The sequence below is a fragment of the Cervus canadensis genome, chromosome 5, assembly GCF_019320065.1.
Source record: "Cervus canadensis isolate Bull #8, Minnesota chromosome 5, ASM1932006v1, whole genome shotgun sequence".
In the NCBI taxonomy this organism is placed as follows: Eukaryota; Metazoa; Chordata; class Mammalia; order Artiodactyla; family Cervidae; genus Cervus; species Cervus canadensis.
Genome location: NC_057390.1, coordinates 94,544,592 through 94,570,539, shown reverse-complemented (window position 1 = coordinate 94,570,539; position 25,948 = coordinate 94,544,592). Strand labels below are relative to the sequence as shown.

At 58.5% G+C, this 25,948-nt stretch overlaps 2 protein-coding genes across 5 annotated transcripts; one reads left to right on the top strand and one right to left on the bottom strand.

Moving 5' to 3' along the window:
* The first annotated feature begins 67 nt into the window (after nucleotides 1–67).
* Nucleotides 68–14,585, top strand: CRAT (carnitine O-acetyltransferase). Of its 3 annotated transcripts, XM_043469795.1 has the most exons (15): nucleotides 68–459; nucleotides 1,945–2,085; nucleotides 2,767–3,030; nucleotides 5,477–5,595; nucleotides 6,680–6,733; nucleotides 7,289–7,454; nucleotides 7,789–7,963; nucleotides 8,363–8,541; nucleotides 9,089–9,189; nucleotides 9,521–9,640; nucleotides 9,788–9,910; nucleotides 9,995–10,130; nucleotides 10,677–10,739; nucleotides 11,464–11,601; nucleotides 12,091–14,585. In XM_043469795.1, exons 2-15 carry the CDS (start codon nucleotides 2,059–2,061, stop codon nucleotides 12,304–12,306), a joined length of 1,881 nt encoding a protein of 626 aa, XP_043325730.1. In that variant the 5' UTR covers nucleotides 68–459; nucleotides 1,945–2,058; the 3' UTR covers nucleotides 12,307–14,585. The 3 variants fall into 3 exon arrangements, with proteins under 3 accessions (XP_043325730.1, XP_043325729.1, XP_043325731.1); XM_043469794.1 differs by lacking the exon at nucleotides 1,945–2,085; XM_043469796.1 differs by lacking the exons at nucleotides 1,945–2,085; nucleotides 6,680–6,733.
* Nucleotides 14,586–16,331: 1,746 nt separating this feature from the next.
* On the bottom strand, nucleotides 16,332–25,702 carry DOLPP1 (dolichyldiphosphatase 1). Of its 2 annotated transcripts, none has more exons than XM_043469801.1 (8): nucleotides 25,583–25,702; nucleotides 21,583–21,683; nucleotides 21,287–21,371; nucleotides 21,101–21,200; nucleotides 20,812–20,910; nucleotides 20,152–20,280; nucleotides 19,591–19,680; nucleotides 16,332–17,800 (listed from the first exon to the last, which is right to left on the bottom strand). In XM_043469801.1, the coding sequence occupies exons 1-8, from the start codon at nucleotides 25,656–25,658 to the stop codon at nucleotides 17,764–17,766; spliced, it is 717 nt and encodes a 238-aa protein (XP_043325736.1). In that variant the 5' UTR covers nucleotides 25,659–25,702; the 3' UTR covers nucleotides 16,332–17,763. The 2 variants fall into 2 exon arrangements, with proteins under 2 accessions (XP_043325736.1, XP_043325737.1); XM_043469802.1 differs by lacking the exon at nucleotides 25,583–25,702 and adding an exon at nucleotides 22,187–23,378.
* Nucleotides 25,703–25,948: the final 246 nt, after the last annotated feature.

Below are 25,948 nucleotides of genomic sequence, written 5' to 3'. Positions count from 1 at the left end.
CAACGTTCAAGGCCACCAAAAGGACTGAGAAGGTGTCCACACCACTGCCTCCCACAGTCTGTGGACGCCTTAATGGAGATGGCAGAGGGCGAACTGGACGGCGGCCTCCGGCTTGCTCCTCTTCCCGGGTTCCACCGCCTCGCGGCTTTCCCCAACCGCTCACTCCGCCCCGGCCCCGCCCCGCGCTCGTGGCTTAGCCTCCGAGGCAGCAACCCGCCCGAGGCCCCGCCCCACGAGTCCGCCTTCCCCAGGCCGCCCGCCCGTCCGGCCCGGTGGGTGGGCGCGGGGCCGCCTCTACCGTCTAGCGGCCGTGACTCGGCGACCTTGGCCCGGAGGCTCTAGCAGGGACCCACCGGCGGCGTCGGCGGCGGCGCGGACTTTGCCCAGTCCGTCGGAAGTCGCGGACTCTGCGTCCGCGGGCGGGCCGCAGAGATGTTGGCATTCGCTACCAGGACCGTGGTGAGTGTGGCCGGGCAGGCGGGCGGGCGGCGGACGGGGCCAGCAGGGCAGCTACGCCCGAGTGGGAAAACCGGCCGTCGAGGCGCTGGGGTCTGGCGGCCTCTGTCCAACCCAGCTAGGAGCTGCTGGGGTGGGCTCAGCAGGTGGACTAACCCCGTTTGGCAGAGGGGGAGACTGAGGCTCAAGGTCAAGAGGCTTTTTGTGGCACTAAATTCCAGCGACCCGGAAAAGACAGTGAGGATCCTGACTTCGGGCAGCACCTCCACCCTTAGACCCAGAGCCAAGGAGCGGAGAGACCAGGAATGTCTCCCCATGGTTATTCTCTGACTCAAACACCTGTCCATGGCTCAGCCTGAGCCATTTCTTCCCCGGCCACTTCTCCAACCCCATCCAGTTGGTCACCCTCCCTGGGTTGATCAAATAGCCCCTGGGGAACTGTGTGTGGCCAGAGGCACTCCAGTGAGGGCATCAAGCTGGGATGCTCAGGAAGTCCTCCGAATTGGCGGAAGATTGCCGGCGGAAGCCCCACGCCCCCCACTCCACTAGCCCCTCCCCGCAACTTGATTAGCATCTACAATCCCCCACCCCCAGTCTTCCCCAGGGCAGCTTGGAGCAGGTGGCGCTGCTTTCTGATTTAGATCCCTCTCCTCTCTACACCTAGCATATCTCTGTATCTCCCTGTGTTTGCGCCAAGAAGGATATTTAGACACTGCTAGGCCCCGAGGGCTGAGGTACCAATCTACTCAGAGGCTTTTCCAGATATTCCAGGGCCCCGGAGTTCCACCTCCTCCTTGCTGGCACCACCTGAGCTGTGTTCCCATCCCACAGTTGGCCTGTAGGTCATCCCAATGACCTGATCACTGCCAGGAAAACTGAGGCAAACAGGCCTGCCTCCCCTGGTCAGGTGACTCAAATCTAGCCCAATCCCAAAGCCAGCATTCTTTGGTTTATTTTTAATGCCCAAAGGTCTCTACTGGTAACCCCCAGCTGAAAGAACCACACCTCAAAGGAACTATACTTTAGGGGAAGGGTGGCCCAGAGGGGTCAGAAGTCCTGGAGGAAAATGCCCACTGGCTGCCCCTTCCCGGGGTCTGCTTCTCGGCTCCATCCCGTTTTCAGGACCACATTCACAGTTACGGTATAACCTTGGTGGTCTAGCAGTTTCTGTCCTCCAGCCAAGTATTCCCTCATCACCCGGACCGATGCACATTCCAGCAGGTGGAGTTTTAATACCTCTTGGCCTGACTCCCTGGCACTGGGCCCATCCAGGGAAGAAAGGGAAAAGTTTTCCAGGTTTCCTTCTCCTCCATTGCACAGCGTTATCCCTCTCACCTGCTCCCCATTCCTCCATTTATGGAAGCTGGAGAGGGTGGAGCAGCCTCTCCCGTGGCAGCCAGAAGCCCAGATGCCACCACAGCCGCTGCAGCCACCACCACTACCCCGTCTGCCTCCCCCTGAATCTTGGCTCTTGTCTTCTCTTTCCAGCCCAGGCAAGTGGCTGCCTCTTGCTAGGTTCTGCTCACCCACTTGGTAGCACAGTTAGGCTTAGAGATCCAGCCCAAGAGGCAGACAGACAGGGCTCAGAACCTCAGTCCTGCCATGGAGAACGAGCAGCAGAAAGAGAAGGTATGAAACGGAGCCTCTGCCACTTGCCTGCCCACTGCTGCCAGCAGCCTCGGACCTTTCTGTCTCTCTCTCTCTCTGCCACCAGAGCCTCTACACTCTCCCTGTCTGCCAACTCTCACCCTCCTGCCAGGCCACTCAGGTCTCTCTTGGCACAGCACTGTTCCCATGCCACCCCTCTCCCCAACCCACAGACAGGAAAAAGCCCAAAGCTCCTGTCATCGTCTAGCTCTATCTGATTTTCTCTTCTTCCCTCCTATTTCTCAACTTGGTAAGGGTGGGAGAAAAGGAGGTGGGGACCTCCGAGAGGGAGCCATCACGTCACCACTGGTTGGCTCATCATCCCAGGGTGAGAAAGGCAGGGCCCTATGCATCCAACAGGTGAGAGGCCCCTCTGATCTCTGCCGCCCCCGGGCAGGTGCCATCCATTCTGACTTGGTTGCTCTGAGCCCTGCCAAGATCAGTGGCCCCTCCCCACCCTCCCCCATCCCTACCTACATCTCCAGGCCCCTAAGAGGTGGAGACACCTACAGCTCGAGGGCTGGGAAACCAGGGCAAGCCCCACCCAAGAGGCTGTCTCTGACACCAGGAATGGGCACATAAGTGCCCAGGACTTCAGCTTGGGGAGTGCCAGGGTCTCCCAGAGCTGGTGAGAGAATGAGCAGGATGTTCTGCTGCCTGCAGGTGAAGCCCCTGGGCCTCCTCAAGCCCTCCTCCTTGATGAAGGTTTCCAGTCGCTTTAAGGCACACCAGGACTCGCTCCCCCGGCTGCCCGTGCCCCCGCTCCAGCAGACCCTGGACCATTATCTCAAGGCACTGCAGCCCATCGTGAGCGAGGAGGAATGGACCCAAACCAAGCAGCTGGTGGAAGAGTTCCAGGTGGCAGGCGGCGTGGGGGAGCGCCTGCAGAAAGGGCTGGAGCGTAGGGCCAGGAAGATGGAGAACTGGGTGAGTGAGAAGGCAGGGGGCACACCAGTCCCTTTGGCTCATGTGGAGGGTGAGGGGAACAGGGCCACTCCCCTGAAGCCTGGGTGGTTGTGAGCGTCCCTCCTGTGGCCTGTTGCTGGCTGCACACCCCCAATTTTCCAACACAGGCTGCGCTGGTGCATCCATTTGCACCACAGAGTTTCCTGAGCACTTACTCTGTGCCCAGCACCAAGCAGGGTGCTGGGTGAGCAAGAAGGACATTGTTGGCAGCCTGTTGGAGTTGACATTCAAGTATATAGGGAGAGGACACGCATGAGAGGACCAGGTCACATCAGGCGATGCAGTCCTCTCAGGTGAAAAGGACGAAGCAGGTGTGAGGGTGGAGGACAGCAGCTTCTTCGTTCCAATGGGGCTGGGAGGGCAGGGCAGAGATGGTGCTGGGTCTGAGTCAGACAGAGAGAACAGCACAGGCAAAGGTGGAAACAGCTCAGGTTCAGGAATGGAGGCTGGAGTGGGGTGCAAGGGCAGGGTGGGGGCCCCAGGGAGCCCCTGGACTTGAGCTCGGTGGGAGGGGGCTGCGGGGTGATCGTATTGACAGTGACTGACTGTCCTGGTTCTGTGTCAGTCTTTTACAAAGATGTGTTCAGTATGTGCAGGTATGTTTGCGCTGGTGCCCTGGGCACTTTTCCGTGTTCATCCCACATCCGGCATGAACTTAGGACTGCCATGCTGTTGGAAGGGAAGTGCGGATGGGAACAGGAGCCCATGGGCAGGCTGGCAGGGAGAGGACAGGAAGTCATTTGGTCCAGGATGTTTTGGTGTCAGTGGCACTTGCTGATGGGGCTGAGGGGTGGACAGCCCAGGCCTAAAGCAACTGTGTGCGAGGAGGGAAGGAGGGTCATTGAGAGAGGGATGAATGAGGTGTGTAGAGAGGACCAGAGATGGGTCTGGCCCTGTAAAGTGAGAGGCGCTGTGAGGGAGCAGGTGGAAGGGCAGGGGCTGCACAGAAGAGGCGGAAGACGTCAGCCAGCCACCAGCACAGACAAACCTTAGCAGGTCAGGATCTTAGCACATCTGGGATCTGAAAGTTTTCCAACTTTGTTGAGCCAGAACTGTTACTTCAGACTTAATGTTCTGGCTAAAGGGTTGGGAACACCACCCCTTCTCCACTCAGGGCCCTTGAGGGTTCTGCCCCTGCTCAGCAGATTTTCACTGAGGAAATGCCCCCATCTGCAGGGGCTCCCCTGGATTCCAGAGCTCTGGTCAGAGGCTCTGAGATCTCCAGGGCTGTCGGGGCCCCTGGCTGAAGGGCAGCCCAACCTAGCTGTCCCCAAGGGGAGGGAGCTCCTGTCTGCCCCTCCCCATCTATGGATGAGGAAACTGAGGCCCAGGGAGATGGATCGAAGAGCCACAGAGCAGCGTTCAAGGAGGCTCCAAGCTAGACAGGAGGGCCTGGCTGAGCGGGGGCCATGTCTCCAGACCACAGATCAGCAGACAGAAGTTGCCTGCAGGCCTGCTGTGTGACCTGGGCACATTGCCCTTCTTCACCCCTTGCCAGGGGCCCATGGCCAGCAGTTTCCCAAGGGGAGTCCTGTGGTAAGAGGCACGCCCTACTGCATTTAAGATGGATTAGGAAGCACAGTGGGGGCTGCGTCTCCAGGGATTGAGGGACCTGCCACAAAGAGGTTTATGCTGGGGGGAATGTGTAGTGGGGGCAGTATTGCTGTCAGCACATAAGGTTCAAGGGTGATGGTCACCTGCAGGTCCCAAGACAGGAGCCTTTAGCTGCATATCCATGGAAAATACCCCGCCCTGGGCAGAGGGTGGCCAGCCTAGTAGAGAGTCACCTACATCTTGTCACTAGTACAGTGATCTGTCTTTATAGAGGCTCTGAAATCTCCGGGGCTATGTTCCAGATTGCCCTGACCTGGAGATCCAGGTGGCTGTCCATTCCCTAGTCTGACAGCAACAAAGCTGAGGGCACAGAGGACCAGGGTTTCTGAGGGCTCCTGCTTCCCTAGAGTATGCCCACCTGAGATGGGCAGAAACTTACTCATCAGACTTTGTTTTTGTATAACTTTCTCTCTTTGTTTCCTTTCTATCAGACGTACATTTTTATTTTCTAAAAGTACTAAAATCATTGACCTGAAATATGTGAGAGAAGGAAAAAGTGACTGCTATTTCTGCCTCTGTTCTTCCCCCAACCCCAGGTTTCCTGCCAGTCTTTTTTCCTTGACAGTGTTGCCCGATTTCCCCTTGCTAATGCTGACAGGCTCCATTAGAGGGACGAGGATGGGTCGCTGCTGGATTTACAGGACTCGGGGGTTCTGGATCTGAGCATTCAGTTTGAAAATCTATGCTCGCTAGAGAGGGCAGAGGGCACCCAGCCAGCTCTGTTGGCTCTGGTAGCGAAGGGGCAACCAGGTCCCCCATCCGTCTCTCCTCATGGGCTCTGGTCCTTCCCCAGCTGTCCGACTGGTGGCTCAAAACAGCCTACCTCCAATACCGCCAGCCCCTGGTCATCTACTCCAGCCCTGGTGTGATGCTGCCGAAGCAGGACTTTGTGGATCGGCAGGGCCAGCTCCGGTGAGTCACCAAGTTGGGGGCGGAGCTCTGGACCTTCCCAGGGCCCTGATGTCCACAGAGGGGCCCTAGCCCTGTTCATTATCTTTCTTTCCCACAAATAGCCTTAGGAAATAGCCTTAGGAAGCATCATCCCTGTTCTATAGGTAGGGAAACTGAGGCTAGGAGCAGTGAAGGGACCTGCCCAAGATCACCTTGCAGGATTGACTGACCTGGACATGAAGCAGAATCTTCCTGACTCTTGTTAACCACCAAACTGCAGACTAGGACCCCTCCCTTCCCCTAAACCTGAGGCTACCACTCACCCCAGTTCTGGCACTTCACCCCCTTCTTCCCACTTTCTTCAGCTGGCCACAAGGGTGACCTTTGTACACAGTCCCCTTTTCCACATTCGGTCATGTCACTTTGCCTTGGCCTCTATTCTAGTTCTACCAGGGATAAAAATACCAGTGACACGATCTCCTGCCCAAGGACTAGTCAGTCTCTCAGGGCCATACCTGCTTCTCTTAAAGGGACCAGGGCACCCCAGGAAGGACCAGGGGTTCAAGCCCAGAAACTCTAGCCAGCAGTCCCCCTGGGGCCAGGAGCACCTCCATGCATCAGGCATGGTTGATGTGGCCCAGATGGTTCAGGGAGGAAGGAGCAGGTTGACTGAGATGGCCTGGGGGACACACAAGCCCAGAAACAGGAAGGGATCTAAGAGAGGGAACACCTTAAGGCACTGCCCCGCCCCAGTCACCCTTTGCCTTCCCCCACAGTCCTAGGTCCCTCCCTAACTGATGCTTCAAAACAGGGCAAAGGCCTTCCAGGCTCCAGGCTGAGAATCAGGGCCTCGGACCCTCTGAGGATGGAGTCAGAGGACATGACTCGTAATCCAGCCATAGTCATGCTGCTCAGTAGCACCAAAGTCCTGCCAGTTGCTTGGCCAACACATTACCCTAAACCCTTTCCCCAGAGATTATGCAGAGTGAGATAGGAATACAGGTTCTACACTTGAACTCCTCAGGCTATCTAAGCAGTGAGAGGAGTGAAGCAACCTCCTTCTGGCTGTCCACACAGCCTTCTGATCTTTACTTTGTCCCTCCAGGTTCGCTGCCAAATTAATTGAGGGCGTGTTGGATTTCAAGACCATGATTGACAAGTGAGTGGCCCCGTCCCCACCCTGTCACCTCCCACCTGGATTGCCTAATTACTACAGCCACTCCAGCAGCCCAGCCCCACCTCCTGCCTGACTGCTGAGCAGGCCCAGAGCTCAGTGGCTTTCACTTCCCACTGACCTAGCCTCTTTGAGGATTGGGGAGGCAGAGCATGGGGGATCGGGACACCTGGGTCCTCAGCTCCAGCTGCCGTGACATCCTCCAGGGGATCCTCTCTCAAGAGATCCCTGGAATTGACGTCCCAGCTGAAGAGGAGACCCCAGGGGATGACTCGCTGCTTCATCTTCCCTGTGGCAAAGTGAAGCCCAGAGAAGGGAACGGAGTTTCCAGGGTGACTCACAAGCAGGCGGCTCACAGGCCTCCTGACCCAGTCGGCCTCCAACAGCCACCCCCCTTCCCCTCTTCCCACGCTAAGTTGGGGGGTGGGCACCAAGGGGCCCAGCACTGCTTGTGTGAGCCCCACTGCACAACCCAGCCTGCAGCTAGACCCAGCAGCTCCCTATGGATCCCACTACCTCCCTGTCCCTCTGCCCCTGCAGCGAGACCCTGCCCGTGGAGTACCTGGGGGGCAAGCCACTGTGCATGAACCAGTACTATCAGATCCTGTCGTCCTGCCGCGTGCCGGGCCCCAAGCAGGATTTGGTCACCAAGTTCAGCAGGACCAAGAAGCCGCCTATGCACATCACCGTGGTGCACAACTACCAAGTGGGTGGTCCCCCTGCAGCTGTTCAACCCCCACATGGTTGCAGGAAGGAGAGGGGCAGGGCTCAGAGTCAGCTTCCCCAGCACACTTGCCCACATGCCCTTGAAACAGGCAGGCCCTGGGCCTCTTCTCTCCACTGGTTATCCAAACAGGCCGCAACCCGGGGGAGGCCCGGAAGGGTTAGGGCCTGGTCAGCCCGGGGAGAGCAGTGCAGGGATCTCCTCCCGCTCCTCGCCCTCGGCCTGACGCCATCCCCTCAGCTGGGCTGGGAGGTGACCGCTGCCTGTCTGAGACCCCCACAAAACCCCTTCTCTCCACCTGCCTGTGCCCGGACAGTTTTTTGAGTTGGATGTGTACCACAGCGATGGGACACCCCTGACCTCGGATCAGATCTTCACGCAGCTGGAGAAGATCTGGAACTCGTCACTGCAAACCAACAAGGAGCCCGTGGGCATCCTCACCTCCAACCACCGTAACTCCTGGGCCAAGGCCTACAGCACCCTCATCAAAGGTACCCACACCAGGCCCCAGCAGCTCGTCATGCTGAATCCCCTCGGCTCAGAGCGGGCGCTGTTGTCCCCATTGCACATGAGAGGAAACCTCAGTTGGGTTTAGTTTCTTCTTTTTGTTCAGTAGCAAGTTGCAGTGAGAACACGTCCTTCTGAGGAGCCCCCCTTCACATTCCCTCCAAATCCCATGCTGGGCAAGGGCATCATCCCCAGAATCCACTCCCATGTTGGATCCCCAGCTGCCTTACCGGCTTTCTCTGTGACCTGGGCTTCCGTTTCCTGCTTTCTGAAGCGGGGCAGCCATGCCTCATGGGGTGCTCTGGGGCTACAGGGCCCTGTTAAAGGAAGCTCTGGAGGCCTCCCCAGGCCTAACCCTCACCCCCGCACCCGCGTCCCCACAGACAAGGTGAACCGGGAGTCAGTGCTCTCCATCCAGAGGAGCATTTTCACTGTGTGCCTGGACGCACCCATGCCTCGGGTCTCGGAAGACACCTACCGTAGCCAGGTGGCGGGCCAGATGCTGCACGGGGGCGGCAGCAAGCTCAACAGCGGCAACCGCTGGTTCGACAAGACGCTGCAGGTGAGGAGCTGGCAGGGCCAGGACTCCCGCCCCTGACCCGGCCCAGCCTCAGCCCACTGCCGCCTCAGGGCTTCCTGTCCCTCCCCTGGACTCCGGTGTCCCTGGCTTCCCAGCTTGTAAAGCAGGGGGAAACCAGCAGGTGGACGCGGCTGTAATTAGCAGCAGTCAACCTGTCTTTCCCAAGCCTGGCCCAGTAACCCCTGTCACCTCCAACACATCCGTCGATGATCAGGAGAGCCTGGAATGTGGGGCAAGGTTGAGCGGCACAGTCTTGGTCACGACTTTTCCTCTTACCTGTGAAATGGGGTGGTGGTAGGACTCCTGGGAACGGTAGGTGCAAGGACCCAGAAAAGTCTCTGAGCACAGGATGTGCTTAGCGTGACCTGGGACAGAGGTCCCGAAGTCCCTGGTAAGTGTTAGCTGTTATGAATAAGAGTAATAAATCAGCTGAAGTGCTTGAGATGGTTCAGAGCCCCCCCCCCAGGGGACCCTGCCGGAGAATGACTGCCGGGGCCTGGAGCTGTCAGGGACCCCATCTCCCCCGCAGTTCATCGTGGCTGAAGACGGTGCCTGTGGGCTCGTCTACGAGCATGCGGCAGCCGAGGGACCCCCCATCGTCTCCCTTTTGGACCATGTCATGGAGTTCACGTGAGTGTGGGTCTCCCACCCTCCAGCCAGTTCTCCAGCTCCTGATGACAGGTGACAGACGAGCTCTCAGAGGAGGAATGGCCATCTCCCTTGTACTGGGAATCTATGCTTCTACAGAGGAAGCCAGAAGGGGATGTGGGTTTCAGAGTCCATCAGAGCTGGTTTTGCATTCTGGCTCTGCCACTTCTCAGCTCGGTGACCTTGGACAAGTCCCTTCCCCTCCTCCAAGAGTCTCCCTGGACTGGCCCCCTCTTCCCGATCGTAATCCCGGGGATGGACCCAGGCTCCGGAGGCTCCTGGCAGGAGCCTGAGACCCTCACATCCTGTGCAGGAAGAAGCCGGAACTCGTGCGGTCTCCCATGGTTCCCCTGCCCATGCCCAAGAAGCTGCGGTTCAACATCACGCCCGAGATCAAGAGCGACATTGAGAAGGCCAAGCAGAATCTCAGCATGTGAGTGCTGGGAGGGGCTCCTCCAGCCGGAACAAGAGCCAGCTCTGCCACAGTGCCCACTGGTTCGGAGACTGCCCTCGGCCCCTTTGTGGGCTTGGCAGAGGCTGCTGGGTACTGCTCCTCACCTCCCGCCGCCCTCCCCCCCAGCATGATCCAGGACCTGGACATCACAGTGATGGTGTTCCACCACTTTGGAAAGGACTTCCCCAAGTCAGAGAAGCTGAGCCCAGACGCCTTCATCCAGATGGCACTGCAGCTGGCCTACTACAGGTACACCCCACCCCCCGGGAGCGTGAAGCCTGGGGGCCGGTGGAAGGACCTGCCAGGGGCGAGCTCAGTGCCTCTCCCACCCAGGATCTACGGGCAGGCCTGCGCCACGTACGAAAGCGCCTCTCTGCGCATGTTCCACCTGGGCCGGACCGACACCATCCGCTCGGCCTCCGTGGCCTCGCTGACCTTCGTCAAGGCCATGGATGATCCCAATGTGACGGTGAGAGATCGGGGGCAAGGGTGGGAGAGCTGGGTTCAAGCCTTTCTGCCTGCCTTCTCCTTCTGTCAATGCACGTTGAGCACCTACTATATCCCAGTCCTGTGGTAGACACTGGGCATCTCGTGGAAGATGGAGCCATGAATTTATTGGTGCGGCTGCTTTCTGGCAGCCAAAGAGAAAAGGGAACTCCAGTGGATCTTTGAGCAACTCGGGGGTTTGGGGCACCACACAGTCGAAATTCCCCGTATCCCTTTATAGTCGCTCTCTGTGTCTGTGGTTGTGCGTTTGCAGGTCCAGCCTTCCATGGGGTGTGTCATACTGTTGTGTTTTTTGATGAAAGTCCACATATAAGTAGGCTTGCACAGTTCAAACCGAGTTGTTCGAGGGTCAGCCATCAGCAGTGAGCACTTGCCCTGTGTCAGGCCTTGGCTGGGGACTGGCCAGTCTGTGCTTTCAGGAGAACAGAACATGGAGTGGGTGGTGGGCCCCTGAGGAGGGAGCAGGGGCAGGAAGCATCAGCGCCCTTTCCCCCCACCCCCCACCTAGGAGCACGAGAAGGTAGAGCTGCTGCGGAAGGCTGTGCAGGCCCACCGAGCCTACACCGACCGGGTGAGCCAGCCCCCGCTCCCTGCTCCCTTGGCCCTGGGCGTGACCCACCAACCTGTCCATCCCTGCAGCATATGGCTGCTCCCCTTAGCGTCAGGCACCCCTGCCCTAAGCACTGGGGCACTTGGAGCAAAGCTGAACATCCCCATTCTACAGTGGGAGAAACCAAGGTGAGGCCCAGCAGCTGCCCTGGGCCCAGGTTGGCCTCTGGATCTTGTGTCAGGCACTCTCCCCACCGCCCCGGAGCCCAGGATGCCGGGGTGTGCACGGTCTGGCAGACCGCAGGGTGCCTGCCCCCTGACAGCTGGGGCTGCAGTCCAGGGGTGGAGATCCGGTTCCCAGCCTGACCCTGAGTGCCTGCACACGCCAGGCTTTGCCCATGTTACGCTCAGGCAGCTACTTCAATCAGTGCCTCCCCACAGAGGGAGTTCAGTGACTGTCCCTATCTCACAGCTGAAGACACTGAGGCTCCAAGACGTCAGTGACCTGCCGAGGTCCCACAGCCAGGCCTGTGCTCTTGGGCTGTACTTTCCGGCCTCCCTGGAGGCAGGGGAGTTCCTAGGCCTCAGTTTCCCCATCTGTGAAGTGAGGGCTTTCCTGCCCGGCTGCTCTGGCCTCAGGGGTCTGCTGGCCAGTGAGTGAAAGAGCTGTTGCCGCCAGAGGCTCCTGGGGAGGGCGGCAACTGGTGGGCCTGCAGCCCCTGCTCCTGACAGCTCCCCTCTTGCAGGCCATCCGTGGGGAGGCCTTCGACCGGCACCTGCTGGGCCTGAAGATGCAGGCCATCGAAGACCTAGTGAGCATGCCCGACATCTTCATGGACACCTCCTACGCTATCGCCATGCACTTCAACCTCTCCACCAGCCAGGTGAGCCGCTGCCTTGACTGCCCTGGGGTGGGATGGAACGGAAGCCACAGGGGATGCACCAGGGTCCGAAACACAGTCACCTGGAGGTGATGTGACTCACACAGGCCCCTCCTGAAGCAGCTGAGTTCTGGGGTCGGGGGCTTCACTTCACCTCAGGCAGGCTGAGGAGTCGGGACCCCTCTTCTTCCTTGGCTTCATTCACACACTGATCAGATGCTAAGGAGCATTTGATCCAGGCCAGCCTGTGCTGGGCACTGGGATACTGCCCCCAGGGGCTCACAGTCTTGGCAGGACAGTGACAGCCCCCCAGGAATGTCAGGGAAATCTGGTGACACCAGAACTGCACCCCTAAGGACCCTAGGGGAGTCAGCTGTCCGCTGAAGACAAGCAGAGGGCGTCTCAGGCAGAGCACGGTGGGAGCCCACGTGGAAGGCAGGCTGGTGCCACCGGGGGGCTGGGATGAGAGCCGTGTTCCTGTGCCGTCCTCAGGTCCCCGCCAAGACAGACTGTGTCATGTTCTTTGGGCCCGTGGTGCCAGATGGCTATGGTGTCTGCTATAACCCCATGGAGACGCACATCAACTTCTCTGTGTCAGCCTACAACAGCTGTGCCGACACCAACGCAGTCCACCTGGCGCACTATCTGGAGAAGGCGCTCCTGGACATGCGGGCTCTGCTCCAGAGCCACCCCCGGGCCAAGCTCTGAGCCCGCTGCTTGGCCTGCCGGTGCCACAGCCACAGCACCTTGGGCCACGCCACCCACTCGGCTCCTCTTCTCTGCTCCCTCTCCCCCTGGGCCCCACAGATAGGGACAGCCACCCTCAGCAGGGTCTGCAGACCCAAGCCGAGTGCCTTTCATGGGCTTCACCAGCACCCAGGCTGAGTCCAGAAACTGAACAGGAGGTCGGCCCAGGCACCCACCTGGGTGCCTGGCCTCCTCCTGGGAAGGGGACTAGCCGAGCTTAGCCCGCGTGAGGGTGGAGACTGGAGAGGCCTTCCTCACTAGCTCAGCTCTGCCCAGTTTCTGTTGCCTGCATGGCCAAGCTGAGGTCTGTAGCCTGATTCCTCAACTCGCAAGGACCTAGAGACGGAATTACCTGGAGCTGAGGTCTCCAGGCCTCCCCACAGCTGAGGGGTCAGGAAGTGAGGTGTGCTGGTGGCGGGGAAGCCCATTCTGCATCGCTGCACCATCCCCCTGCTCTTCTGAGGATGTGGCTCAGTCGCCCTCAGCTCGCTTGCTTTCACACGGCTTGATTCCTGAACCATGTCCTGGTTGTATAACAACTTACAAGGCAGTTAATAAAGGGGAAATGTGTTAGTAAAGAGTTGTTTCAGCCGAGGAGGCAGGCAGGGTGGGGCAGGCACCTGGCTCTGCCCTCCCCTGGCTTTCCTTGCATCTGGAAGCTGATGTCCAGGCAGCCAGTGGGCCCAGGGCTGGCTCAGATCTCAGGGCTCTGGGCCAGCACAGCAGCAGACCCAGGCCCACATCCTTCAGATACAGCCCTCCTACCTATGACTTGGGCTTCAGGTAGGGACAGCTCTCCCAGGGGCCTGTGGGGCCTGGGGTCTGTGGTCTGGGCTCAAGGTTTCATCTGCTGCCCAGCACTGAGCCCAGCAGGAGTGGTGGCTGAGCAGCTGTCTGACCCCAGCCCTTGCCACTGCCTGGGGCCACCCAGTCAGAACCTTATATGTGTCCCCAACCCCAGTCACCCGGCACGGGCCCCGTGTCCTGCCACAGTCAACTGGGCAGCTTATGGAGAGCAGAGGAACTCTGGCCCTAGGGAAGACCCTGGCCCAAAGGAAGATGCTGAGGGTGGGAGGGACTACCCAGCCTGGGGGTGAGGTGCTTCTTGGCCTGGCTAACCGGTGATGTTCACTGAGGGAGGTTGTCTCCATGTTTCAGAGGATGGAGCAGACTCAGGGAGCCCAGGCCACATGCCCAAAGCCCCAGGGAGCAAGGAGTGGAGCCCCGACCCCGTGGGGAGTGGGTGTCGCCCGAGGCCTGGCCACTCCCAGCTTGGCCTGCAGGGTAGGATCTCAGCAGGGAAGGGAGGGTCCCCTTTAGGGACCTCGAGCAGGACTTGAAGAGGATCCCATCACGACAGCACAGAGGTCTTGCTCTGCAGCTGGGGAGCGGCTGGCCTCCGGCGCCCCCAGGCTGGATCTCAGGAAGCAGGGCCCACAGCAGGAGCTGAGTGCTTGCTGTGTGAGCCTCACTAATGGGGAGAGGGGGGCTGGTGGCCCCAACCCAGCTGGGGGCAGTCAGGGAGGGGAGGCAGTGATGATGCAGGCTGAGGACACAGCAGGGACACACGTCCACAACTCCAGAAACTCAGGTTCTAAGAACTGCTTGGGTCTGACTACAAGGCAGGATTTTCCCCCAAAATGTTATCCTTCAGAAGTGAGGTCATCCCTTTGCATTTGGGTTGTTACAGGTCTCATAACGTGGAGGCTCACTCAGTTCTGTAGAGCAGCAAAGTACTGCTTGAGGAAGACACATTTACCTAAAACAGCCCTAATCAGTACCCTGGTGGAACTTCCAGGGGGAGGGGGGAGTCAAAGAACCAGGAAGATGTAATCACTATCCCTGGGGGTGTGGCCTGTGACACAGGCCTCTGGACACGTGAGGGGAGGTAAGTTGGGAGATCACACGCTTCTACAGGATCACCTTTTAAATCCCGTCTGAATGCTGTGCCAGTGTGTTTGGAATAAAATTTCCAAGTACAGCACCATGCATGAAATACAGCAGGTCCTGCCGTATCCCAAATTGCTTGTCTAGTGGACCCAGGAGAATTAGGTCAGCAGACTGAGGCTGCCCAGAAATAGCCAGACCCTGCCCTGATGCCAGTGATGCGGATGAAGAACTTTTTTTTTTTTCTTGGCAAAATGAATGAAGAACTGTCATAAGTTTATATATTTTGTGTAATATATCATTTGAAATTTGAGAATGTAATATATATATAATTAATAAAATCATAAAGAATACTTGGCTTTTGCCTAGATCCTCAGGGAGTTTGTCTCTCCGGGTTGGCATGAACTTGATTTGGGCTCTCTCCATTGGGGAAGTGCAGGGGCTGGAATCAAGGGCAGGCCTGGAGTGGGGATGAGGGAGCCTGCCAGGAGGCTTTCCTGTGTCCTAGCAGGGGCTCATGGGCCGGGACCCACACTGGTGTAGGAGGTGGAGAAGGTGGCTATTTCAAAGATGCTCACAAGGACTTCCCAGGTGGTCCAATGGCTAAGTCTCCCTGCTCCCAATGCAGGGGGCCCAGGTTCAATACCTGGTTGAAGAACTGGATCCCACATGTTAACAACTAAGATTCCACATGCCACAGTGAAGATCCCCAGTGTGTCAGCTAATACCCGATGCAGCCGAATATTTAAAAAGAAACAAACAAAAAACCCCCATAAACCTAACAGACTTAATAAAAAGGATCCAAATTTTGTCTTTAAATGCTCATGAAGTGGAATGAGCAAGGCTTGGTGACCAGCTGAAGGGAAAAAGGAGGAGTTAGGTGAAGTAGGCAGTGGGGTGCTGGTCTGAGAGCCCAGGCAGTACAGTATGTGGACAAGTGCCAACTGGGGTAAAAGCGATGTTTACCTGGGATTTGGGGGAAACCAAGGGCTCATCAGACAGCCCTGCTGCTGTCTGTCTTGCTGCATTCTGGATTTCCTCTGACTTCGCCAGTTTTTCCCTTCAACTGTGTCTAGTAGGCTGTTATTGACCTACCTATGGAGTTGGGCTTTTTTTTTTTTTTTGCTATTGTATTTTTCAGTATTCATTTAAAAATCTGCCAGGGTTCACATCTGTAGTTTCCTACTCTCTGCGGGTATTTTCAAGTTTGTCCTTTATTTCTTTAAAAAAGTGAAACAACTTACAATCTGCGTCTCATCACCCCAGCACCTGACATGTGTGCGGGTTTCTTCCTAATACTTGTTTCCTGCTGGTTCTCAAGGATGGTGGTGATTCCTTTTCTACCTGGTCATCTTTGTATTTTGTTCATGGTAATTTCTTAAAACTATATATAACTGAACTCTAGCACAAAGGTTCCTTCCTCCAGGGATCTGTTTGCTTCTGCCACCCACACGGGGTGAGGTCACCTGAACTAAATGTCAAGGTTCTGTGGACCACGGTGGGGCACCCAAACCCAGCCTTCGAGCTCATGGGAGGATGGGATTACTTCTGATTCACCTTCACCCTAAGGGTGAAGCTCTTCTGAATCAGCTTTAATGAATTAAGGGTTAGAACCCCCACTCTGGACCCTTGAAATGACTTGTTTTCATTTCACTCCTACAAGGCCTACAAAACCCAGGTCAGTTTGCAGTTCTTTCTTTCAAAGCCCAATACCTGTCTGCACACTCAAGAAGTAGTGAATTCAACAAGGGGTGGAGCTGTTTATCCTGACAGAAGCTGAGGAAGGACAGATTTGCTGGTGTCCTCTGTCCTCAAGGGCTGTCAGTCACACAGAGGAAAGCCCGGCTTAGTGAGGGCAGAGCCAGCCAGGACAGCACAGGGCAGTAGATGGGGTCTGGTGGGGCTGACCTCAGATCCTGGTGCCAAGGGTCACAGAGGCCATTCCAATCCTGGCTTTGGGGGCCGGAGGGGACGAGATGTCTCGGAGATCCTTAGGATTTTTTTGGTCTTCGCCACACCCCCTTGCCCCTCAGGGTCATGTGTCCCCACAGCTGTGCCCCAGGCCCCTCCCATCAGCTTAGTCAACGTGCTCAAGCTGCGAGAGTTCAAGATTTTATTTTAAAACAATAGTAAACAATTTCGTTGATTTTTCTTAAGTCAAACCACCTCACACTTGGCTTGTCTCAGGCAAAAAAAGTAAAAAATAAAAATAAGAAGGGAAGGAAAGGAAAATGTGGGGACCAACCAACCTTCCCCAAAATTAGGCCCCTGGTCCTGGCGTCTGGAATGGCTTTGGACACTGTCTTGAACAAATGAGAAAAGAAAGCACCAAAATATTGTGCTTCAGCAGCAGGTTAATAACCTCCATAAAGAAAAGGGGCGGGGGGGGGTGGAATCGGAACGCAGGTCCCGAGCAGTCTGGTTCCGCTCTAGAAGCTTCCAAGTCTGGAAGCATCTCCTCTCCACAACTCCATTTCAAAGAGACTTCAAGATTGGGAGGAGCTGGCCTCCGAGCTGGGCCCTGGGGATCTGCTAGCCACACCCCGGACACAGGCCAGGGTGACCCAAGCAGGTTCCCAGCCTCTCGGAGGGGGTGGGAAGGCGAGAATGCTCAGAAACACAAGGGGCGGGTGGGGGAGTGGGCGCTGGGACGAGACAGTAGACACCACTGCCTCACTCCCCCCACCAGTTCCCACTCCCTCTGCAGTTTGTCTGGGTGGAGATGAAGACGAACCACTACCGGACGGCAGGACAGGAAAGAGCTGTAAACAGCTTGGGTTTGCTCACCCACATGTGCAGGCTCTTTTTGTCAGAGAGGGACCACTGTCTTGGGGACAGGGGACCAGAGAAAGCCCTTGTGGTGCAGGGTCGATGCGGGCAGGACACAAGGACAGCAGCGCCAGACGCGCGCTCTCTCTGGGCCCAGCCCCACGCAGGAAACACTGACCGAGGTTCTGGAATGGCATTGGCGGCAGGAAGGACGTGGGGATGCTCCCTCCCCTGGGGCCCCCAGGCAGGCCACCTCTCGGGCCCAGGGCAAAGCGCCTGGGGAGCTCACCTGGGCCCCTCAGTACACAGGGAGGCCCCCGCACAGCAGGCTCTTCTAGCCTCCTCTCCAAAATTCCATCTGCCTTTGACAAAACCCAAAAATAAATAGTGTGCACTTTTCACGCCACCTGGATTTCCTGGCCCTGTGACCAGAGGTGCGAGCCCTCCTCCTCTACCCCACACCCCGGTGCCCATGCCAAGGGCACGCTCTGCCCGACTGGGGGCTGGCAGCAGCACTGTGAGGGTCTCTGGCCATGAGGCCACTCCCCCCCAGCAGCAGGCCCTCCAGGGTCCTGGCTGAGGGGCTGGCTCAGCCCTTTGGTCCACTCTGTTCATCAAAATTAAAATAAGCAAAAAAAAGGCTCCACTCGGTGACTTGGGTCTGTAGAGGTCTCTGCTTCGTCCCTCTTACTGTCATCCCATCCATCCTGCAAGGAATCGTGCAGGCCAGATCTGGAGGCTGGAGCCAGCCACGCTCACCCGTCACTGCAGCTTCGTCCCCAGCTTGCGTTGTCTGTTCCTACAAAATGGGGGTGGGGGGGGGGGTCAAATGAGGGGGCTCCTGGCATTCAGTGAGCCGCCCCGCCCCCTCAGCTGTCCCCTTCCTACCTCCAATCCCATCAAACTGAGTGAAGGCCCGCTCCCAGGGGCCCCCAGGGTCGGCTTGAGCCGAGCCAATCAGAGCTCGTGCTCGGGGACCTGGGACTTGGGGCAAAGGGAGGGTCAGTGTCTCAGCTGGGCCTGCACCCCAGGTGCTCAGCTCTGGAGTCCAAGTGCGGAGCCAGGAGCCAGGCGCACGGCTGGGGCCAGGATGACAGAACACAGGCACGAGGGACCTGGCTGGATTCCAGAAAATCTGGGGCGCTCCCACTTACAAGTGGGATTCTGTTATTATCAAGCAAAACAGACGAGAAGATAGTTGAGTTCTCCGTCTGGGATATATGGAAGCAGAGAGGGGAACTGCTGACCCAGTGGATCCCAGTACCTGATTTGGGGGCATGGCTGTGCCTACAAAGGGCTCAGGAACCTGAGGGAATCAGGGATAGTCCTGTTCCCTGGAGGGCCTGGCTGAGGCTCAGATAGGAGGATGGGGCTCGTCAAGAGTCCCACCTGAAATGCAGAAACCCAACTGTACCCACGGATCCTGTATGATGCGGCCCCAGCCTCACCCCCTGGCCAGCCCCCTTCTTCCCCTGGGCTCTGGCCACATCTGCCTCTATCTGCTGACTCAGAAGCTTTATACAAGCTGTTTCCTATGCTGAGAGCATTCTCCCTGTCAAATCCTAACTCCAATGGGCCCGCTTTCTCCCGCCACGCCCAGCCAGCATGGCCAACCACCCCAACCCCGCATCACGTTCCCGCCGCAGGCTCTCAAGACCAAGGCCCTGGTCACACAGGTAGGTGCCTGATTCCTCGTGACCATCCCCTGCCGGCCACCACCCTCCTGCTCTCTGCCTGCCCCCAGCACACAGCCTGGCACGGAGCAGGGGCACGTGGAAGTTTCGGTGAATGAAGGGAGCAGCGGGGCGGCTCCAGGAGCCAGGTGGAGAGCCTGGGCCAGCTGCGGCCTCCGCCAGTAATGGGATTGACTGTTCTAACGCCCTCAAATCCCCTTTCCTCGCGGAGACAGGGCTTTACCTCTAAGTTCATTAGGATAATATAGACCATGATGTCCTGGACACATGTCCCGACTGCGGGGACCCCGCCCTGCAGCTCCTCTCACCAGGAACCCAGGGCTCCTCAGGAAACCTCCCAGGCTTGCATGGGAGCCCAGTCTTGCCTCAGCTGCCCTCTGAACCTGTGAAGGAGCCAGGCCTTCCCCACCCCAGAGGGCACCCCACCCAGGATTTGAGGTGCATGGACAGGAGAGCTGAGTCAGAAAGCGCCAACGTCAGCTCCATCCTGACTTGCTCTGCAACCTCAGGTACCCTTAACTCACCATGCCGAAAAGGGTCTGGGCAGAATAGCCCCGGGGGGTATTGACACAGGTCCCCCTGAGAGTCCTGGCCGCCCAGCTCTCTGGTTCTGGGCCACAGAGGTTAAAAGCATGGCTCTGAGCCCAACAGCCTGGGTTCCCAGTCTGGCTCCCACACCTGAGGTCTGCATATCCTCAGTCAAGTGACTCCTCTCTGAGCCTCAGTTTTCTCATCTGTAAAATGGGGTCCAGGGGAGGACTCAATGAGGCGGTATAAGAAAAGTGCTTAGACAAAGGCCTGGTTCTTGGGGTGCCTTCCAGAAATGCGAGCAGTGCTGCCTGAGGGCTGCACCCCACTGAGCCAGGACCTGGTGACCACAGTCCCCTTGACTTACCTGGCTTCTGCCCGGGTTACTGTGTATTCAAACCAGAGGACGTTGGGAATAAGGCTCGTGTCTCGGATTAGGAAGAACTCAGAGATAGGCCTGGAGAGACAGACACCCCGCAAGCCAGGACCACATCAAGGTCTGTCACCAAGCCGGACGTCCCCCCCTCCACTGGGCTGGCAACACACCCTCCCCATGCCGATCACAGTCTTTGCCCTAAGACGGGCCACTAAGAGACCCAGATGGGCCACAGGTGTGACACTCAGGCTGGGACACGGCCCCAAGATACATACAGTCCAGAAGGACACACGCTGCTTTCCAAGCCCCCGAGAGGCCAGGCGAGGACAGAGGCTTCTGGACTGAGAAAACCCCTGGGGGGGGATAGAAGCCAGGCGAGCGGGCCCTGCTTCCTACGCCCCTGCGAACTGGGGCCTTCCCCGGGAGACTGAGGCTGGGGTTGGCATGTCTGGGTTCCCCCCACTGATGGCCCCTTGGCGGGAGGGGGCCTGGGACATAGTGTCTGGGAAGGTGCGGGGAGAGGGGACAGCAACACGGGCGGGAGGCAGTTACCAGGCTGCTATCCTAGGGAATAGCGGGGTGAGGACCTCCTGGGTGAAGACGAACCAGGCGATGGCCATCAGGCCTCCAGCGATGCCCCCATAGAGCACTTGGCTCCAAGTGTGGTACAGCAGATAGACCCTGGGCCGAGGACAGAGGCGAGTTCACAAGAGCCAGCCGGAGACAAGCCCGCACAGCCCGCGCCCCCATGCCCAAGTACCAGCTTCCCCGGGGAGCCCTGCACACACACGGGAGACACCCACAGAAAGGACAGAGTCCTGGGGCCACACGGACTCAGAGCTGCTTCCAGAATCAGGCAAGGGGCCGCACCCCAACAGGGGCGCCCCCGACTCTATAGAGGTGAAGGGATGGCTTGGCTGGGATTTGTCCCCAGCCCTCGAACTTCAGAGTATGTCTGTGAAGGGCTCCTTCAGGACATGGCAACAGATGGCTGACGCTGGAATCACGGCCCCCACCAAGAGCAGAGAGCAAGGACTGGGCGGCACGGGGCAGCTGGAGCCTTGGCCTTTTAACCTGAGAGGCTGGGGGCCCCCTTCTCAGCCCTGCTCATAGGCTCCAGGGCTCGGGTCCACCGTGAGGGCCCAGAATCCAGCCAGACCTCAGTGGGCAGGGCAGGGGCAGGGGTGGGGGGGCTGCCCCCTCCCGCTATACCTGCTATAGGAGACTAGAAAGGCCACAGTGAGGAGACCCAGCGAGAGCACGTGCCTCCACAGCAAGTCCAGGAACCTGGCGTTGTTCGTTTGGTGCATTCTGGGAAAACAACCCTGTCAGGCAGCCTCAGCCCACAGCCTGGGGCCCCGGCCCCCCGCACACACAGCCCCCGGCCCCCATCTGCAGGCTCCCCGGGAGCCTCTTGCCTTCGCTGGAGCTCCTCCCACCCCTGGGAGGGGCCGAGCCCCAGCCAGCGGGCATCCCAAGTGCTCGCGGCACTTTGGCTCACCTTAAATACAGAAAAAGGAAGGAGTAGACGGAGAAGAACCACATAAACTGGGAGTGGCTGGAGGGCATCCCGTACTTGGTGCTCACTGCCGGGTGGGGGCCTGCGGGGAGAGAACAGGGCGTGGTGGGGGACGCGGGCCTCCCAGGGATGCCCTCACCTGGCAGGCTCCCGAGGCCTGGGCCCTACCTCCACAGGGTCGTGGCTCCTGGATGACGTGTTTGATCAGCCAGTTGACCCCCTCGTTCAGCGCCAGGCCCCCCAGGAACGAGATCTGCTGGGAAGATGTGTGGTCAGCGGGGCCTCTGGGTAACCTGCTGGCCTCCGACTGAACCTCCCAGACCCGGGGACAACCTGGAACCAGCCAGGAGGCTCCACACACTTCAAGAGAGGTGGTGGCATGGAAGGGAAAGCAAAGCACCTGGGATGGGATGGGGAGGCCCCTCCTCCCTGGGGTGGGGCCGTGGGGAACGGGACTCACTCACCGTGTGCAGCTCCCGTTTGAATATAATGAGGGTCACGAAACCAACAATGACAAATACAGGGCTGAGGCTCAGGTAGGCGAGAACGTGGCCAGAGAGGTCACCTGGGAAGACAGGGAGGACAACATGAGGGCAGGGAACGGCCATCGAAGACGGCCTGGCCCCCAGCAAGTCAAGCCGGGCCTGGGTCAGAGAGGCGGTCCCAATAGGGCCCCAGAGGGCAGGGCCAGGTGACCGGAGACGCCTCTGGGTACTGGCTGACCACACCACCTCGGTCACAGACACAGTGTGCCAGGGCGTTTACTGAGCCCTCAAACCCACAGACCGTGAGTGTAAAGCAGGTGCGTCACTGGGCCCATTCTACAGATGCAGGCACTGAGCCCTAAAGGGGCTGCATGACTGGTCCAAAGTCACACAGCAGGAAGGAGGCGGGGTCTGACTAAGATCCAGGGGATGAGATGGCTGGATGGCATCACTGACTCAATGGACAGATGAGCTTGAGTAAACTCTGGGAGTTGGTGATGGACAGAGAGGCCTGGCGTGCTGCCGTCCATGGGGTTGCAAAGAGTCGGGACACGACTGAGCGATTGAACCGAGCTAAACTTACCCATTATCTCGCCAAAGCAGGAACATGAACCTGGCTTTGTCGGGCCCCAGAGGCTGGACTCTGGACCAGGAGACAGCCCAGCAGGCACATGGATGCCTCTGGAACACAGCACTGTGCTGAGATGGGCCCAGCCAAGCCCTGGGCCTCCAGGGGAACCTGGCACTCTCTGGACAGCACACGGACTTGGGTCCACGCTGCAGACTCAGACAGGGAGCAAGGCCGGTCTGCTCTGCCCACTATGGCCGCCTATTGCAGTAATGGCTACCTGCTGCCGCTCTACTGGCAAAACAAATGGCCGCCTATTGACCGCTGCCTTCTGCCCCAGAAAGGCCTGGGGGGGAGGCAGTGTGAGGATCCTGAAGCCAGCCAGCAAGAGCCAGCTGCCCCCGTGTTCAAGGGCAGGGCTGACACCAAGTCCAAAGGCTCCCCTCGCCACTGGAGGCAGGGCGGCCACGTGGCCGCTCTGGGGTCAGAGTGTGCGGTTCAGCGCCCAAGCCAGCACTGGCGGCTACACGGACTCCGGCAAGGACTTTACCTCCCTGACCCACGGCTCTTTCACCTGTGAACCAGGGATATCAGTACCCACCTCCTCCAGCCATGGGAGCGTTGACGTGTGAGGCCTGTGTGATGCCCGCCTTGGTCCCTGGCACCCAGGGCACTTTTAGGTTTGGAGAACCCAGAATCGAGAAAGGGCCCCACCACCGGCCTGGCCTCGCGCAGGCAGCAGGGAGGTACCCACACAGAGCTGAGCCCCACTTCCAGGCTGAAGAGATGGGCACACACCTGGCCTTGCCCACACTTACCCAGGGTAGGGCAGGCTTTGAACTGGCCTGGGAGAACAGATTAGCCAGTGCTGCCCCAGGCCCGCTGAGTGATACCGGGGTGAGTCTCTTCCCTCTTCCGGGGCTCTGTCTCCTCATCCACACAGTGGCCCGGCCCCTTCCAGCCCTGAGATTCTGGGTCTCTCAGCCATCCACCTAGTGCCCATGACCCTGGGTCGTGCAGACAGGAAGTGGCTGGCACCCCCAAACCTCTGGCCACTTCCATGGCCTATCCCACAGCAAGTGCTACCTTATAACTTCCTGCAGATGCTCTCAGCGACTCTGGCCTCACCATTCTCCAATCAAAGCCCCGAGTGGCTCTCTCTGCCCTTGGGATAAGTCCCACCTCAGCCCAGCTCATCACGCCCTGCAATCCTGGCCCTGCTTCCCTCCCACCCTCTGCTCCAGTTCCAGGGACTACATTCTAGTTCCCTGAATACACCGGGCTCTGCCCTACTTCCGGACTCTTGCACATGGTTTCCCGCACCTGGGAGGCTGTCTGGGTTAACACGACATAAATTAAGCACCCACCACAGTGGCAAAAAAAAATAAAAGACGCTTTCCTGCCATTGCAGAGCTCTCAGAATCTGTAACCAGGGCGTCGTTTATGACACCACTCATTAGTGGAGACATCTGTCCAGTATCTTTCTCTTTCTCTAGAAAGCAGGCATCATGAGTGCAGGAGTGCAATCTCTACACCTCACTTGACCCCCAAATCCAGCACAGCACTCAACACTTAACTGGGCTCTAAAATGATGTTAGAGCTTCCCTGGTGGTTCAACGGTAAAGAATCTGCCTGCCAATGCAGGAGAAATGGGTTCGATCTCTGGGTTGGGAAGATCCCCTGGAGGAGGAAATGACAACCCACTCCAGTATTCTTGCCTGGAGAATTCCAAGGACAGAGGAGCCTGGCGGGCTATAGTCCATGGGGTCGCCAAGAGTCAGACACAACTTAGCTACTAAACAAAAACAAAATGATGTAAATGAACGGAGGAAGGAAACAAGAGTCAGTGTGATGAGAGGTGTGAAAGAGAAGTGCAGGGGGGTCACAGAAGAATTAGCAGGGGACTAGAAGACCCTCAGAGAAGAGGCCCTCAGACTCAGCCAGGTCTCTCCTCTGGTCTCTGAAAAGGGTCCTTCATCACAGCCTGAGTCATGCTGCTCACATCTGCCAGGTTCGTTCCTCTCACTGTGAGCACCCAGAAAAGCTACTCCCTGCCCAGGGAGGGGAAATCATGAAGGTGCTGAGACCTTAAGGCAAGACTCTTCCCTTTTCCAGGGTGCAGTTTCCCTCCTGTATAGTGGATTTTGTGCCCCCCTCCCACCTGCGCCCAGTCCAGGAGTTCAGGGACATATCCATCTGTTCACCATTCAAAACACAGGGCGGAGCCCAGGGCTGGCATTCAGGAGGCACTCAGTGGACACCAGCTCAATGAATGACGGGTGAACGGTGGGCAGGCAGGCAGAAGGCAAGCTAGAGCAACAGAAGGGCCGCCCCACCCCCCACTAGAACCCAGAACACCTAGGGTCAAAGTTCCCTGGCATCCAGCCCTGGGGCCCTCAGCAGGGCTAGGTTCTCAAGTCTCTGCACAAGCAGGCCCTTCCTGGGGTCACCAGGGCTCACTGAGAAGACACCCCCCGAACCCCAGCCTCACCCAACACCCAACCATCCTACACAGAGATGGAGGCGTGGGTTTGAGAGGGTCCTGGGGTGGCGGGATCACGTTCATTGCAATTATCTCTTGAATGTTTACTCTACACCAGGCACTGCACTCAGCATTTCTCATACCTCCTGTTTCTGATTCTCGCACCACCACTAGAAGGAACGCACTGTGATCAGCTCCACTTTGAAAAGGCACAGAGGGATGAAGTCATTGCCACGGCTTGAACTCTGACCCCAAGTCCCAAGCTCTGCAGCACTCTACTAAACCGCCTCCGGAACAGGTCACTCCAAGACCTGCCAGGTAGAAAGCCCTGAGCTTCCAGAGCTGGGTCCGACGGGAAGCTCCAGGGGCTGTCTGCCCCCACCCGCCCCCAAGGTCCCCTGAGTTGTGGAGCAGTGCTCTGCCCAGGGCGTGGCATCAGAAGTACCCCAACAACGAAGAGCTGCCTGGCCTCGACTGGCACACTCCCAGCAATGGGGAGCTCTTTCTTACGGCTGCCCAATAGCACTGTTTGCAGAAAGCAGGCACTCCCTATGAGCCGGGGAGAAAGTCCAGCCTCTCCGGCTCCGAGAAGGGCAGGGAAGAAAGGCCCTGGTCCAGGCCAGTTATCCTTTCCCACCTCACCCAGACCACCGCCCCAAGACAGCCCACCGGCGCCCCGGGACCCAGGGGAGCTCCCCGGACGCGCAGCCGCAGAATGCGCGAGAGACGCTCACAATTTCGCCCAGCTCATCGCCACACCACTGCGCCTGCGCAGCGCGCGCGCCGGCCGAACCCCTCCATGGCTCACTGTTTGACAGTTCCTACCCGGGTGCCCCGGCGCCCCCTTCGCGGGCTTGCGCCTGCCAAAACACCAGGCACTGACAGGCCGGCCTCGGGAAGTCATCCTCGGAGCCGGGGTTGCCTTTTACCTGCAGGATACTCGACGTGGGTGAGGGTCACCGGCCGCCATGAAGCAGGGAGCGAGCACTGTCCGTCCGCTGCCATCTTACCCGGAGACCGGGCTTCGCACAGCAGCCAATGGGGAGCCAGGGGGGCGGTGGTCCTGACCTATCACGCTGGGGAGCCTCCTCTCACCCAATCGAAGGCCGATACAGGTAGCGGCGCAGCCATTCAGAGTGCAGGCCGTGGTGCTGGCCCGAACGGCGAATCAGAACGCAGGGCCCCTAGGAGCCTGTTAGCCGTCCCAGCCAGCGCCCAATCCGGGGCGAGCGCAGGTAAGTGCCTGACCAATCAGAGAGGAGGAGGGTTTCGGCGCACAACAAGGGACAGAACAG